The sequence below is a fragment of the Elgaria multicarinata genome, chromosome 14, assembly GCF_023053635.1.
Source record: "Elgaria multicarinata webbii isolate HBS135686 ecotype San Diego chromosome 14, rElgMul1.1.pri, whole genome shotgun sequence".
NCBI lineage: Eukaryota > Metazoa > Chordata > Lepidosauria > Squamata > Anguidae > Elgaria > Elgaria multicarinata.
This window is the reverse complement of record NC_086184.1, coordinates 12,483,207-12,500,568: the sequence shown is the minus strand read 5'-3', so window position 1 is coordinate 12,500,568 and position 17,362 is coordinate 12,483,207. Positions and strand designations below refer to the sequence as shown.

Below are 17,362 nucleotides of genomic sequence, written 5' to 3'. Positions count from 1 at the left end.
TTAATCAGAATATCATGGGGCACTTTGTCAAAAGCTTTGCACAGGAAGCCAGTGAAGATTTTTTTAATAGTGGAGAGATCTATGCAGCTAGTTCCTATAAATAAATTAGCTGCTTTATTCTGTACCAGTTGATGTTTCTGAGTGGTCTTGGAAAAGTTCACACATATTTTTCTTTGTGTTGGCTTCTAAATGTGGTAGGGACTCCAAATAACCTTTTTGCATCATATTATGGGTGAGGTTTCCTTCACACTATTATTATTTTAAGATAGAAGCCGGTTAAGAAGAAGCTCAATCATGGAAACCAACAGAATTTTCAACTACATAAGATTTGTTTTAAAAACAACAACAACCCTGTATATTAAACTCACTGAGTAATAGGACCAGAATAACAAGCATCTCTAAAACAAATGGGGATTGGGTTTGTTTTTCTTAAAACCAGCCAACAACACAGTGCCACGCAGCTTAGCAATAAAACAAAGCATGTGTTTAGCTCTTTGGCATGTGGGAGGAATAAATACAAGGATTTGTAAAAAAGAACGAAGAGGGAGGCAAACTGCAAAGAGCTAACAGCAAGATGATAATTTAAATGTCTGAAAGGTTTACCAAGTTAACAACCAAGGTGCTTATAATGGGAGATGTATGTTCTGTCTACTGTAATGCATTTTGCCCACCCCCACCTCCTAAAATGGGTTGGGTTTTGTTTGCTCTCCTTTTTGTCTGAAAAAGGGGGAGATAAGACAATGAGGGGTTTTTCAGAAGTGGCAGCCCAAAGCTTCTAGCATTCTAGCAAATCATATATGCTGATAGTTTAGGACAAAATTATGACCAGAAATGTAGATGTATATGAATATTGTACAGCAGTCCTGAAAGCAAGTGGTATCCATCTTAGATTTTAGAGGCACATCAGCTCGAAAGCAAGGAGATAAGACTAGAGTGATACACCTCGGGTGACCATATGAAAAGGAGGGCAGGGCTCCTGTATCTTTAACAGTTGCATAGAAAAGGGAATTTCAGCAGGTGTCATTTGTATATATGGGGAACCTGGTGCAATATACTAGAGTGAGCAGATTTAAAAGAGGGCAGGGCACCTGCAGCTTTAACTGTTGTGATGAAGAGGAAATTTCCCCAGGTTCCCTATATATACAAATGACACCTGCTGAAATTCCCTTTTCAATACAACTGTTAAAGATATAGGAGCCCTGTCCTCCTTTTCATATGGTCACCCTAGATACACCACCTTTATTTTTGGTATTAAAATGAAAGATGCCAATGGCCAAAGTTCTTTGTTGATGGATGGGCAGGTAATACTCCATCCCTGAATCTATGGTGAAAATTCAATGCATCTTGCATTGGCAATTAGAATGACAATTGGTTCAATTTAATAACAGAAATGTCAAGTAGGACTGAGGCCCTAGAAGGTATCACTTTCCTTCCAGCAACCTGCTTGTGTTTAATCTGGATTTACTTTTTAAAAAAAAATAAAGGTATGTGTAAAGTTTTATATTGTTTTCAACTTTGTAAATCTGCTGGGGGGTTTCTTGTGGACTAAAAGAGCAAGGCAGAAATACTGAAAGCAAATAAATAGTAAAAAAAAAATCTGGGTTATTTATTTTATTATTAATTTAGTACATTTCTATACTACCCAGTAGCCAAAGCTCTCTGGGTGGTTCACAACAATTAAAACCATAAAATATAAGATGATAAAATACAATGTAAAAGTTTAAAATTTTAAAGCTGCAGTATAAAAATAATTACTGAATAGAATCTAGCTACAGGTTGTTAGCCCACTGTCCGATGCCTATGACTGCTTATATCAAAAATAAAATGGTTAGTGGGAATAAGCCAACTTCAAATGATAGTTTATGAAGCTGGCTTGTTTTGACTAACCATAGTTAAGATTAACCAACATTTAGGGTTAAGATGTTATGCTAAACTATGGTTAATTTAAAATATAGGTGGAAGCTTTTGATCTCCTCACAACGGGGGAGGGGGTAGTGCTAATCATGGGTTACTATTACGTCTGAATGTTGCTGACTTACCACACAAGATTATGAAAGTAATTAGATAGAGATGAGCATCCAAAGAGCTACTTTAGACATGCCAGGTGTGACTTTCCTTGGGGGGGGGGAAACTTCCCCTCTTTTAAACAACAGATCCCAAACCCATTTCAAAATTGATTTTAAAGGTTGCCTCAGTTTCTCAAGTGATATGTCATGCAAACTGGGGAAACGGAGATACAGTTTGAGAAATACCAGCCCAAAGCTCAAATGGGGCTAGGGAACGACCTGTGGGTTCTTTAGATCCCAGCCAAGGATGCTCAAGCACATCACACCACAAAAATAAAGAATATTTAAAGTGAATATAGTATTTTGATTTTAGATTAAGATTGCTGCTTCTTCATGAGAAGCACCAAGATTACATAGTTTGTTGTCACTTTAACATGAAGCATTATTTGTGTATAGACACAGTTTTTAAACTCATTGCAGAAGATTTTTTCCCAAACAAACGATTTACAGTAGTTACATTAAGTAACATAGGAACAGAAAGTCAGAATAGCCAAATTATTTCCCTTGCATTCCCCTTACACTAATTATCTAAATGCTATAATACATGAAAATGGTGCATTAAAACAACTGCTTTTTTCAGGTGAATGGTATTTACTATAGAAAGACATTCCTGCAATTTAATACAGTTTCTGAATTCCCGTTTTTAAAGATTAGAAAGTAATGCTTTTCTTTTCAAATTACAGTTTAATTACATTTCAGTTTTCCCTAAAGAGAAATAGTAAGAATGTTTTTTCGAATCTGTTTTCATGCAATATAGACTCCTTCACTTCTGAATCCAGGAGAGCAAACATCCAGCATCCAAAGAGGTACCTTAGGCTAATGTAGGGGCATATGTGCACACCTGATATAATATTTTAGCCCTCTTCTCTTTTGAACAGTTGACCCCTGTGCCATATGACAAGCTTTTTCAAAACTCAACCGTAGTTCTAAAAGCATTTATTTACTTTAGAATCCTGGAAATAAATTAATATCCTGCTCCCTGGCCCATGAACTACCCTAAAAGCAATATAAAACAGCAGCAGGAGAGAACTTGTTTGATTTCTACGAGTCACAGTCCAATAGGCTGCACCAAACAGAACAATCCTTGCTCTCACAGGCACTCTGACATATCTTAACATTTACGAAAGGAAATAAGCCAACCAGATTTCATATTATCATAACTTCACATATTTAAGATTAATCACAGGCTGTCTAGGTTTGGACAAGATGGCAAGCCGTGGTTAATCTAGAACAGAGGCATCTCCAAAACTCCTCCTCATGGCTGCGCTGAGAGAGGAGTTGGGAAGGGAGAGTGTGTGAGTCTTGAAAAAGGGCAGGCTTGTTCTTGTAACAGGCAACTGTGGGTTAGCATTATGTCCAAACCAGCCTACTGATAAGTCCACTTACAGATGGAGGCTGGCGGCTGAAAACGTCTGGCCCCAAGCCATCCAGTGAGTTCTAGGCTGCAGTACAATTTAAATCTAAAACATCCACTCCATCCACTGGGCCACGGAAACTCTTGATTGAATATCTACTTTGAAGTTCGGCTTCCCTCCAAAGTTACCAAATTAACTGCATTTTAAAAAGCTGGAAAAGACTGTAGATTGCTCTTCCTCAACCTGGTGCCCATGCTGGCTGTGAAAGACAGAATTGCAGACCATCATCTGGAGGGCATTGGCTGCTCTAGATTATCAGAAAATATTTTACTGGGAAGGACTACTGATGAATTCAGATTTCTATAGCAAAGCATTAAGGCAATGCTTCAGAACTCAATTGATTTATGACAATAAATGTTAAATATTACACTGAAGAAATTATATTGAGCATAACTAAGTGCTATCTATGGACAAAATTGACTATGTCTGTATTTTAACCCTGAAGTTTTCATTTAAACATACAGGTATTAAATTAGCTCTCTACAGAAAAATTATGTTTCCAATTATGCAGATCAACTGGGATTCATCCTTTGGTATTTTCACATTTAAAGCATGGCAATGAGCAGTGGAAAAACCATTTATTCTGGGCACAAAACTTGTAGTTTTGCCATGAGCTATGGATGAAGCCCCACTCTCCATCAGCAGGCTTTAGAAACTCATTATTTTTATGTTCAGCACTTTGTAAGCTACACATTATTGTAAGAAAACCAATTAATTTCTCATTTGCATTTAGCATCTGATTCTCATAAAAACAACTTTACTGGGAAAAAATATCCCAACATAATAATGAAGCAAAACATTAGCCCCCCACATGTAATTTGAAATGTATTACCCATAGATTTGCAAAATAAAGTTGCAAGCTCCTAATGTCTTTTTGTTAATGAATTATAAAGCCTTTTTAAAAGTCTACCTTATTGCTTTTTTAAAATACTTTTATCCTACCTTTCAGTAATATATTCTAAAGGACACTTACAACAAATATTTTGAAATATAACATACCAGGGCAATAAAAGCCAAGAGGTAAAAAAAAAAACCCTGTATTTTCCAGCATCAATAGATCACATCAATGACAGCTACTAAATTTATTTATTTATTTATTACATTTTTATACCGCTCAATAGCCGAAGCTCCCTGGGCGGTTCACAAAAATTAAAACCATAATAAACAACTAACAGGTTAAAAACACAAATACAAAACCATTTTAAGAGCCATTAAAACCATTAAAAGCCCAGGAAATCAAAACTATATTGACCTAATAAGACACCAACATTTGATGCTAGGCAAACTAATAAGTAGAGGGAGCTCCACAACTTAGGTGCCACCACAGAGAAGGACATGTCTCTGGTAGCCACATAAGTCACCTCAGAAGATCAGGGCCCAGTACTGTGTGTCTGACACAGATCTTAAGAACTGGGCAGGTTCATAGAACCAGATGCTATGGCAAGATCCAGGTCACTCAGCAAGAAGCCTACAATAGTATCACCTCCATAATTCAAGCCACAGTGCTCCCAAGCGTGCAAAACAGAAATTGCTCCTGCATAAATCCGCTTCATGCAAGCAAGAAGAATCATGCCGCACACAGAAAACCACACACTGCAGCAGCTTTCCCAAAACTGGGACCTTCCAGATGTGTTGGGTTATAGCTCTAACTCATCCCCAGGGATGGGGGAAACTGTAGACCAGCACATCTGGAGGGAAGGCTGCACTACAGCGTTACTAGCTGTGAGTTCTCAGGAGTAAAAGAAGGGTAATTGAGACCAAAGACCAGTGAAAATGCACTGAAGGAAATTTCAAGAGAGTAAAGAGTAATCTCTTCCAGCAGGCCTACCAAAATGAATTTTAAACCTAAGAATTTTAAGATGTTGTGATTATTATTTTACTGTTGTATCGGTTTTATATGCTCTTTTACCAGTTTTATGTATAGTATTGTTGTATTATTATTATTGCTTGCTGTCTGCCCCCCCCCCCAAGTTTCACAATTGGGGAGGATAATCATTTTGTAAAATAAAATAGCTTGTAAAATAAAATAACTAAGAGTAAACAAATCCCCCTTATTCCTAATACTGTGCAGAGAAAGCTACCAGGGGATGTGGACGTGTGTAGGCGCTGAGAGAAGAAATTCTCTATCAGTATTCCCCATCTCTACAAGAGGATGAGCGTTACTAGAAACACTTCTAAAGGGTTAATATCATAATAAAATGCTGCACATGTATACAATAAATATTCAACTTTGATGTGTAGTCTGTGGATGGGCAAACTTACTCAAGTTATCTGTACTACACACACTTTAAGGTTTTGCTCTGCGTTTGTGACACATTAGTAACATGGATTGCATTCTCACCTATTACCTGAGTTGTCTCTGAGTACCCTCTTCCCAAGTCTCACTAGAGTGCTGTCCGTTCCATGATCTTCTACAAGTCTTTAAGGCTAAGATGTTTAGTGCATGCTTTTTTTTAATGTTCACTTATAAGTCTACTTGATAAGATACAAGTGAAAAGTACCTGGCAGTTCACGAAGACAGGTACAGCTGGGGAACCTATTTTGCAAAGTGAAGCTGGGGCTACAATCCTATACCTGCTTATTTGGAAATAAGCCCTAATGGACTCAGTATTAGTTCCTTCGGCAAAATAATAATAATAAATAAAAAATGCATAGAAACTCGTCTCTAAAAGACAACAAATGCAAGAGATTAAGTTCTTCTACTGTAACATTGTTTAAACGATTCCACTCATCTTTACCCTATAGCTGCCTTCAAGGCAGCTTATGAATTCCAATTTTAAAAATCACATCTATGGAAAATAATTAAAACAAGCAATCCTAAAAGCAGTATTTTAGAAATCCACAGTACAACAGATATGAATTAAACAACATTGATATGAATTACTATTAAGAGCTTGGAGAAACAGAGCCAATTTGGCCTGGAGCCCAAAAGATAGCAATGATGACACCATCGACATCTGCTTGGGGAGGGAATTTCATAGCCAAAGTGTAGTCAAGGCACCTGAGAGGACAGATGAATGCAGAGCAGAGATGAAAATGTATTTATGAGAGGATGCAGTTATCCTTTCCAAGTTCAATTGGTATCTGACCCCAGAGTGTTTTTAATTTGTATATGACAGCTTGTTTTGCAAAGTTATTAGGCTGCAAACCCAAATTTGGGTTTTTAGACAGATTTGTAATGAACAGGATAATAGGAACTGGTTTGTAAACTACTGGGCAACGAGCAGATTTATTGCTAAAAAGAAAGGAATTGAGGTAGCAAACAAAGTGGCGCCTTAACTCTTATATGGAGGGATGTCACCTGTATTATAATTAGCAACGAACAGGGCAGAATGGCTGCTGTCTTCCCCTGAAATGTCTTAGTCTGGCTTTGCACAGAACTTATTTCACAAAGCATCTGACATCACTTGGACAAACAGCCAGGAGCACATCAGATAACCCCCTTCCACCATGCTTGTGGTGGCGAAAGAAAGAGAAATATACATTGACAACGACTACCATTGAATAATATTCTGAAGGCAGCCATTTAATTCTCTTCCCAAAACTTATTACTTCCATTTATCCAACAGAAGATATTGTGCATGATATTTAAGTGTCATTTTCCTTTATTACAATCAATTTAACTGAGCTCACTGAGTTTTAGATGCATACATTATACCTCCAGGAGCCACATTTTGTACATAAGGATATTGGGAAGTAAAAATCCAACTGAGCAACTATTTGGGTAATTTCCAAACTTATGTAAAAATGTCTGTTTTAAGATGTGGATGTTCTTCCAGATTCAACACACCTGTGTTTCAGTTGGATCTATTATTTCAACTTCTCAAAGCCATTGCAGTATTTAAAGGGCATTATGATAGCACTCTGGTAGAAGAGCTGTTCTGCAGATGCAGAAGTAGGGCTGTAGAAGATTTATGTTACCACCATTTTGTAGAGATATTTATGAGGAATCTAGGAAGGAATTAATTGCAAATTTCATAGTAAGTTGTCTCATGCAGTCATTATTTAAGCATGCATGGTACATTTGCCTGATTTGTAATGGCTGCACAATAGACGAGAAAGGAATGTATTAAAGCTAATTTAGTAGGTTGTAAACATCTGTAGACGCTTATCTGACCCCTTATGCACCATACTAACCAATAAAAGCGTTCTTCTGTTGGTAGTAATTTTTATTTTTATTTATTAAAAGATTTAGGGGTACTAATGTGATTCTCCTGTAAGTTATTGTCCTTAGCAATTTTATAATGTATGGCTGTTTTTAATTTAATGAGAATATTTATTCATTCATTCATTCACAACCATAGATCATCCCAAAGTAAGAGATTACAAATAAATACAATTGGGACCTGCAGCCAAATGTTACTTCTGTTCAGGGTTCCAGCCAGCCAAGGCCATTTCCAGGGTACTCCATTCCATTCCCATCTCTCCCCATCGCCATTTCTGCTCCCCCACAACAGTCAGCATTCTGTGCCCAGTAAGCATGCTCAGCCCTCACTCAGCTGGATCCTAGAGACAAGGGCCAGATCTACACCAAGCAGGATATAACACTATGAAAGTGGCATGAAAGCTGTGTATAAGGAGGCAGGATCTACACTATTGTTTTATAGCGGTATTGAAATGCACTGTTGGAGCTCATTGACACATTCCATATTCTGCTTTCATAGTGATATATCCTGCTTGGTGTGGCTCCTGCCTCTTATTTACCACTTTCATAGTGTAATATCCTGCTTGGTGTAGATCTGGCCTCCATCTCCCACCCCAGGTTTTTTGGTACTTCTGCAAGCCTTGAGTTACGCCCAAGCATGCTGGTACCTCCCTCTTCTTCCTGGGAGGTGCCATTTTTGTTATATAAGAATTGGCATTCAGAGAATTAGTTTGCTAGTAGTAGCTTTGCTTTTTAACTAATAACACGGTTATCACAAAATAAAATCATTTTGGTGTCTAGAAAGATGTAGAGAGATGTATAAAGTAGAGTAAAATTGCAGAGTGCAGGTATAACTTCCTACTAAATGGTAGCTTTTCTCCTCTGCAATAACGAAAGAGTTTTTGGACCAAAAAGGGATTGATTGAACCGATAAAGTGATACTGAGAAAACAGATGCAGTCTTCCAATGTTATATTCCACGCGAATAGCTTCCTTCATATAAAATCAAGTTGTGTTCTCACCACTGCTATCTGTGTGGAGTCCATTATTTTAAACTGCAAGTGCTTTACAGCCAAGAAGATACAGCAGTTATTATCTATTTAGACAGGGTTGTTTTCACATTTCGTATTTATCTTATTCTCAATCCCCATATATAACACCTGGTGAATTTGTTTAGCAACGCAAGGAAATACATTACTTCAGGTCAAGGCTTTTAATTCTGCTGATAAAGAAGCTTTCACAGCAAAGAATAATTCTTGAAATAATAAATCTGTTTTTGTAACAAGATTAGAATTCCCTGGAATACAGAGAGCATCTGAAAGAGCGTTATCGCCTTGAGATAGATTAGATCAATATTATTTTTGCTCTAGTTCATGTACATATTTTCAAAACTGAGAGAACTCTTGTGCAGTTTTAACCGAACATGGAGTACTGTTATGGTTCGAGTCCATTTTTAGAAATACACAACTCTATGGCTTGGTTCAGACAACATGCTAAACCATGCTGCTTAACCACAAAATAGTTAAAGGAATGCATTATGCATTCCCTTAACCATTTTGTGGTTAAGCAGCATGGTTTAGTGTTGTCTGAACCAGGCCTATAATTAAAAATGATGACTCTTCAACAGGCTTCCTCTGGATAACTGGTATATAAGTACTATTATTGCTAATAATAATTACAGTTTCTAAAACCACTGTTGAAGATATTATTTATATAGTACCATTCACATAGATAGTACTTTACAAGAATGGGGGGACAGATTTGTACAATCTAAAAATAAGATGCAAAGAATATAATAGACAAAGGGGACAGAGTTAAACAGGGAAGAATATGCTATTATTTCTGTTATGGCTCCTAAGGCAGCGATGAACAGACCAGGTTTGCCAGTACTACTTTGTTTTCTACTAGACCCACCAACCAGAGTCAGGTACAAAAGACATACACTTGGAATGAAATAACAATATAGTGGTGGTGGTACTACTACTACTACTTATTATTATTATTATTATTATTTATTGCATTTATATACTGCCCCATAGCCGAAGCTCTCTGGGCGGTTCACATAAGTTAAAAACTCTTAAAAACAACCTACAAAGATTAAAAACCATAAAACCAAGCAAAATACACATACATTTAAAACCACTATAACAACTTTAAAAACAATGAGCCAAAAACCAGACCCACGGTCATTACATATTGCAGTAACCTGCCTTAAGGGTCTGTACAAGTGTAACCCAATACATAAATGAAACAAATAAATACATAATAGAATAGTTAAGGACCAGAAAACTATTTTTGTTATGTCCAAATGTGTCAGCATGCCCAGTGTGATAATCATTTCTGAACAGCGAATGATGTTGTCCCTGAAGCCGCACTACAAGCTGCTTATGAAATTCAACTGTACAACATACATGACTCCATAACCCTTTTTGCTACGTAAAATAGTTGCATAGTCTTTTGTAAGAATTCCAACTTCTTTCGGTGGGGTGGGGGGCGAGAATACATTGGCAGTTTGAAAATGGAGAAGACTAAAACTAAATTGGCATTTAAGATGCTCAGACGACGGATGATCTTCCCCTCTTTTCAGACACACTTTAAATCTGTTAAGCTGTTTATAATGATACAACTGTCAAAAATAGTTTAGCTGGCTTGACTATTTTGGCTACATCTGTTGCGGAAATAGTGCTCTCTCTACATGCAAGGCACAAATCTCCTCTGTCCCTTATTTGTTTTCCTCTACTTGTTTGAAGGCATTTTAAATCTTTATTTATTTATTGCATTTTTATACTGCCCAATAGCCAAAGCTCTCTTTAAAAACATCTTCAAATATTGGTTCTGTTTTCACGAAAGTTTATGTCAGCTAGAATCACCACCTTGGACTTTCAGTTTAAGAACTGTGATGCAAGTGAACGAGGAGGTCACATTATGTAATATGACTTCTTTCCATGCATCTTGCAACCGCATAATGCTTTCTGCTGTAAATCGCAACTTAACTCGAGAACCACGAGCAATAAAATGGAGAATGCAAAGAGTATACCCATCATTTCATAGAATACCAGTGATTACATACCACAGAATGGGCGATGAGGATTTAGTTATATATAATAATTTATACAGTGAGTGGGAGCAATTACAAATCTTTTCTTACGCTAATGAACATTAATTAGAATAAGAAAGTGGTGAATTTAAATGAGAAAGACATTTCCTTAACAGGTCTTTAACCATATTTTAAATGTCACCAATTTGGCTGTCGCTTTAAAAGAAAAAAGCTACCTCCTTTCTCAACTTAGACAAATTCATGGAGAATAGATCTATCAGCAGGTATTAGTCATGAGGGCTGTAGAACCTTCAGGTTCAGAGGTAGTATTCCACCGAATCCCAGCTGTGTGTATTCACAGGATAACAGCAACTGATATGCTGTGATACCAACAAAGGAGGGCTACCACATCTCGCTTGTGAGCTTCCTAGAGGCACCTTAGCTACTGTGGGAAACGGGATGGTTCATCTGATCCCGCAGGGTGCCTTTTATATAGTTCTCAGATTTCAGTAGCTAAGAGGGGCATCAAAAAAGGGAAGGGACAGCAGACCCCCCTCTGCTTCCCTGGCATTCAAGCACTGAACATGGGTGTATCTGGACAAACAGACTGATTAAATAAAACAGTGCAGAGCTGGACACCAACTGTACCTCCTCAGTTAGGCATATAAGCCACAGAGAGACATGATGGAGAGATCCCAGCAGGAGGCCATGAGTGCCTCTTTGTAGTCTTTTAAAAAAGTAGCTAAGGGGGCCATCACAAAAGGTAGAGGTCTACTCCTCTGTTCGAGCACTCCTCTTAATCCATTTTCTTTCTAAGAAGAATCTTGCTAATAAGACTCCCACAAGACAGAGAAGAAAAGACTTGAACCTATTGAGTTTTGTATCACTGTCTCTTCTTCCTAAGAGAAACCTGGAATCTACCCAGCCTTGCAAGATTGCATCCAATATATCATTGTTTAATAGTATTATTACATATAATGGCAGTACTAAGTTTAAAAGGATTTCAAAATGAGCAACTCACCTGCAGTGAAATCATTATTCAGATCTATAAATGCATGAGAGTGAGGTCTATACATGCTGCGCAGTGTGTTCAGTGCTGGATGCCAGGATAAATTCCTAAGAGATAAATTTTATTAGTAGTTAATTTTAAAAACAAAGCAATCAGATTACTATCTCTTTATATGAAATCTAATACACAAATAAGACAGAAAGAGCTCCTGAATTTTTTTTCTGGACAGCAGCCAGGTTGGTCATAGCTGCTAAATGGAAATCAGCAAATGAACTTTATCTTATCACATGGAAACAGAAATGTAGAACCTTGTATAAAGAGGCCAAGTAGAAATTTACACTTTTTATGGAATATGGTATCCATTTATAAAATTAACTAGTATTGAGGGTGGCTACCCTTGGTTTTTAGTGACATGCTAACATGGCTAAAACCATTCGAAAGGCCTAACAATGTCTTAGTTTGATTCAAGTATACATTACCCGCATTCAACATAATTTTGTTTTCCAGAATAAAAACCACTGATCCATTACACAGTTGTCATTTTGCCTTGTAGTTATTGCTTTTAACAAAGAACCTGTTTTCTGGACCAATTTCCTGTCACGTTTCTGGCATATGATAGTCATATTTTACCAATGTAACATTTTAATTAGGACTTTCACACACACACCCCACACACACAGGCAGTATGTGTACACACACACACACACACACACTCACAAAACTGGTTGTGCTCATGGGCCAATTCTTCTTGAATTTTCCGACTGTCGTGTCCAGATTACTATACTTTTTTAGTATTCCACAGAATAGTTCCCAATTTTGGAACATGATAGCCAAAGGATACTGTGTTAGTACCATCTTAGCTTTTGATTCACATTGACAATGGTCAGGAGTTTTTAAATTCAGTTTTAAACTTATATGTCTGTATACTGCATAGTCACAGGCACATTTCCAAGCAGCAAAGAAGAAAAAGGAAGAAAAAGAAAACTGAAATAAGCATGTTAGTACTATGCCATGAAGATCTGGGAACTCAGCCAGAAAGCTATACCTAATAATCTGCCTCCTTGAGAATGACTAAACAAGCAGACATCTAGTGAAAATGTATTTTACTGTATTTACACATATGAAGAACTCACAATTTAAGATTATATAGAATAGCTATAATTGCATGAGTAAGGCAAGCTGCTTGGAAACAGGAATGGGAGTGGGGAGAAGCTTATGCATAGTCAGGAAAGCCAAGAAAAATATATGGTTTCTTCCCAACTGTAACCTAAATACATTGAATTAGTATTACTGTTGCTCCTGCTGAACCTTTGACCAGATCATCCAACGATTAAGTAATCTTTAAGAAGCCTTAAGATAGTCATTCTCCTGAAGTCTTACTTGTAACCTAAATTGATGCCCCTTTGTCTCATAATTTAACCTTCAGCTCTTAAAAGCCAACCTCCTGTGCATACTGTATTACATTTAAGCAGCAGGCCATTCATAGTAAGAAACTGCAAAATTAATGACATAAAAAAAATTCACCAAAAACCAAGCAGGCCTGCCCTCTGATGATAAGAGCTCAATGGAATTTGATTTCTTTGCCTGAGCTATTCATAGGTTGGAAGTGTAAATTAAAGAAAAAGCCAGTCCCTGTAGGATCAACCATCAAAGATTACCTGCATCCTCATTCTAGAGGGATGGATATCCCACCAAAGAGAACGCTGATGCACCACCACAGTTTTGTGGGACCACGCAGAGGATTTATGGGGCCTGGTGCAAGGTGTGATGTCCACCAAGAACACAATGGCTCAAAACTTTGATCTCTTTATCTCTGTGCTACAGTTTGCACAAGCCAAAGTTCGAAAAGTCACATTCTGATCTGTGGCAGTGCACTGTGCAACGCAGCACAACTATCACAGGTTTTGTTTGTAGCAGTTTCTATCTTTTGGTACACATTCTTTATTTTAGAATATCAATTGTTTTAGCTTTAAAAATAATAAAGACAAGTTATAAATAAAAAAGGTATACAGCTGACCTTTTAAAAGGTATAATTTCATTATTTATATAGTGCTTATGGTGTTTACAGCATTTGAAACACTAAGTGCTCGGTAACATCGCCTCAAAGTAAAACTGTGCTCGACTGATGTTTACCTTGCGCAAATGACATCAAAGTGGAAATTGAAAAAGAAACCTACTTTAAAGCTAATTGAATGAAGATCATTTTGTGGTTAGTACCCAAACAACCTAGAATCATAGAATCATAGAATAGCAGAGTTGGAAGGGGCCTACAAGGCCATCGAGTCCAACCCCCTGCTCAATGCAGGAATCCACCCTAAAGCATCCCCGACAGATGCTTGTCCAGCTGCCTCCTGTAGAACCTTGAAAGAGAAGTTCTAAACCCTTGCTTTTTGCCACCTTAGCTCATCGCAGACAGCACATAAAAGACACACACCACTCACTGCCACTGAGATCAGCTTGGAGCCCCCCTCAGCTCAGTTTGGCACCCTGAGCCACGTTTGTCCACCCATAAGACTAGCTCTGTTTGCATTTAAGCACTAGCCTGGTAGCTATAGGTGATAAGAAATTGCATGCAGGCAAGTGAGCAAGAGCAATCCATCTTTCCTTTATGTTCAGCACAAAAAACCAAGTGGGCTGCCAAAACCCCAAGAAAGCTGGCACAAGGTCTTGGCATCAGTAGGAGCCTCCAGACCGTGCTGGTTCTCCTCCTTGCTGTTTCTTCCTGTTCTCCTCCTTGCTGTTTCTTCACCTATCTGCACTGAACCAGTGAGTGGAGCAAAGAAAAGAAGCAGGGAGCTCTGAATGCCTACTCCAGACTGTGGGAGGTGGTGCCAATTGGATCCATAGGGAATGGCAAGCAAATGGGCAGCAGAGGTAAGGAGGACGTGAGCTCATGGAAAGCATCTTGCCCAAGTTCTCCCCAAATGTGGAACCACCAATGATCAGATTGCAGTATTAGGCTCAGTTCAGACAACATGTTTCTCAACTGTGGTTTTAGAACTACGGTGGAGTTTTTACACCACTGTTGAGAAATGTGTTATCTGGTGGGAAAACTCCATGCAACAGTGGAGTTTTCTTGGAATACCAATGCTGCGCAGAGGAGAATTCCTGCAGAATTGTGTTGTGTGGTGGGCTTTGTGGAGTTTCCTGAGGCATTGAGTTGACTTTTCCTACAGGGTACAGAGTTCCCTGGCAAGAGTGGCAAAAGGAGCAAACCTGGCAGCTCTAGGAGAGCTGCCAGGTTTATTTGTCTTTTGCAGCAATGGCTGATGTGAGGACCGGGGGAGGAGAGAGGGCAGAGAAACTGTCAATCAAATATCACAATAGATTTTGCTCAACTCCACGGTAGCCCACAGTCACACAATGGTGGTTAGAACATGTTGTGGTTAGAACATGTTGCGTGGGGAGCACCTCCTAAAAACTCAACCATTGAGTGGAGTTTTCACACTGTGTTGACGAACGTTGTCTGAACCGAGCATTAATGTTCTTTCTGCCCTCCCCCCACAAGCTTAAACACGCCCAGTTCTTAAAGTATTTGTTTTACAGATGTTCTGTCTTTTTTGTAACCTTTAGGGGATTTCGTTCCCAACATCCCTCCTGAACCATGTTTCCTGAAAGGAACATTGTACTCTACATTAAGTCATCCCATAATTGATTAGTTCTATTAATCAGATCTTTGCATGAACTCTAAAACAAGTGTGTTCTCTAATATGTTTTAACATCTGGCAGGCAAATATTTCTATTTTCAAATGGATAAAGACATTATACTAGATAAGTAGGCTCTGATTTCTTCCTAAGTTCCCTCTGAACATTTTCTCCATTAAAAAACAAGAATACTGATTTTCAAAGAAATAAAGCATAACTTGTTTTTCATATATTGAAAGGAATTTATTATAAACTGACCTATAATACTCAACCTTCTTTTGAACAGCAATGTTACTTTCGACTAACAGTATTCCCACCTAGGGAGAGGGTGGAAGGGAGGAGAGAGCGAGAGAGCAGGGAGATACTTTTTTGTTCAAAAGCTGATAATATCTTCCAACATAATCATTGCAAGGTTACAGCTGCTGTCATGCACACCCTTGAGGAATATGCAGCCTTTGTTCCATAAGTCCCAGATTTTAAACAGAAGTCATCTTGATAAAAATGAACGAGATTAATGGCGAAAAAATCCACAAAACCTATTTTAGAAGGGCAAAACTCCCCACCCCAAGACACTTAAAATGATTTCAACATCAAAACAGCAATTCTATCCCTCTAATACAAAATAATTCGCCCTGTCAAAAAAGACATTATAAACATATTTCTAGTAAGACGAAGCCAATTCTTAATAACAGGAAATGACAATATATGGGAGGACCTTTTCCCTTTTTATTTAAGTACAGTACTCTTAGTTTGAAGGATACAAACAGTTTTCTTAATTAAAACATTTAAGTGCCTGGGGGACACGAGTTAGAAAAACTGATGTACTGTTTCTATGGAAACAGTGGAATAATCTGATTGACTTCTCAGGTCTAATGCGCTTCTCTTGACACAATAGCTAAAAAGCCCCAGGGAAGTGCAAAACACTTCACAACAAACCATTTCCTTTCTGGTTGATGAGCCTTGCCATTGATTATATATAGAAATGAAACATCTGCCAAAGGCTACAGGTACCTGGATTTATCCAGCAATGAATGCCAGCCCAGGTTCTCCATGTTCACGTGATTCCAACACAACATGGTTGCAATATTTAATCGATTAATTAGTTAGATCAATGAAGTTTTTTTTTAGAGAGAGCAATCTTATGGCCCCTATATTGTACTTGAGAGGCCATAGGATGCTGAGAATCTCCTCCTCGGAGGCAGAGCTGTGACCTGACAACTGCTGCAGAAAACTTCAGGCTGGCTCCATCTCCAGAGGTGTTTGGAGCTCTGTTTTCAGGAAGGGGAAGAAGAGGGAGGGACGGTTTGTGCTGGTGGGCGGGGAGGGTTAAGGCTGTGGATCCACTGAATAGAACAGCTTCTCGGCCTCCATCGCCACCATCAAGAGTAAGCTAGTTGAGCTCTGACTCACATCTAATGAAATATGGCTTTGGAGAGGTTGAGACGACAGCCTCTGATGTTCCTGCTGGCAAGAGTCTGGCAGGGTGCTGGATACTCAAAGCTCTCTGGACTGCACTGTCTTCTGCGCTTCTATCCCATAGGATTGCTCTCTTAGTTGACTAAAAAGGGGGCTGTAATTAATCAGGCAATAAAGTATAATTTTTAATACAAGCACCACCTTAAAAAAAGGAATTCTTCCTTCTCTCACAGATAGGAAGGAATGCTTCTCCTAAGATGATATCTGAGTCATCACTTAAAAACAAAGTATGCTTCAGAACTGTTGGCTTTATTCATATACATATATAATGGATTAAATCAATAAACTAACACTCAAACAGTTAATCAGCCCAAAAGTTCTTTAATTAAGTTATAGTGCTAAAAATATATTTATATTCATAGAAAAATTAAAAATAACTACAATGTGCTTTGACGTCATGACTTTCACCTTGTTTGCACATAACAGCAGTGGTCTGTGGCAAACTGTGGGTTAATTAATTAACATTATTTGTTCTTGGATCAACCCAAAGTGCCAGGTTCGGACATCACGGTAACAATGTACAAATGTGGCATTCATAGGTTGTTTTTGGAAACTGGAAATGGCTTACGTG

General features: G+C 38.1%; 1 protein-coding gene across 1 annotated transcript in view; it reads right to left on the bottom strand.

The window, feature by feature from the left end:
* Nucleotides 1–17,362, bottom strand: part of ITFG1 (integrin alpha FG-GAP repeat containing 1) — a 113,618-nt gene that overhangs the window by 87,882 nt on the left and 8,374 nt on the right. Inside the window, exon 6 of the mRNA XM_063141244.1 lies at nt 11,683–11,777. Within this exon, the coding sequence (XP_062997314.1) occupies nt 11,683–11,777 (95 nt within the window). The remainder of the gene's footprint in view (nt 1–11,682; nt 11,778–17,362) is intronic.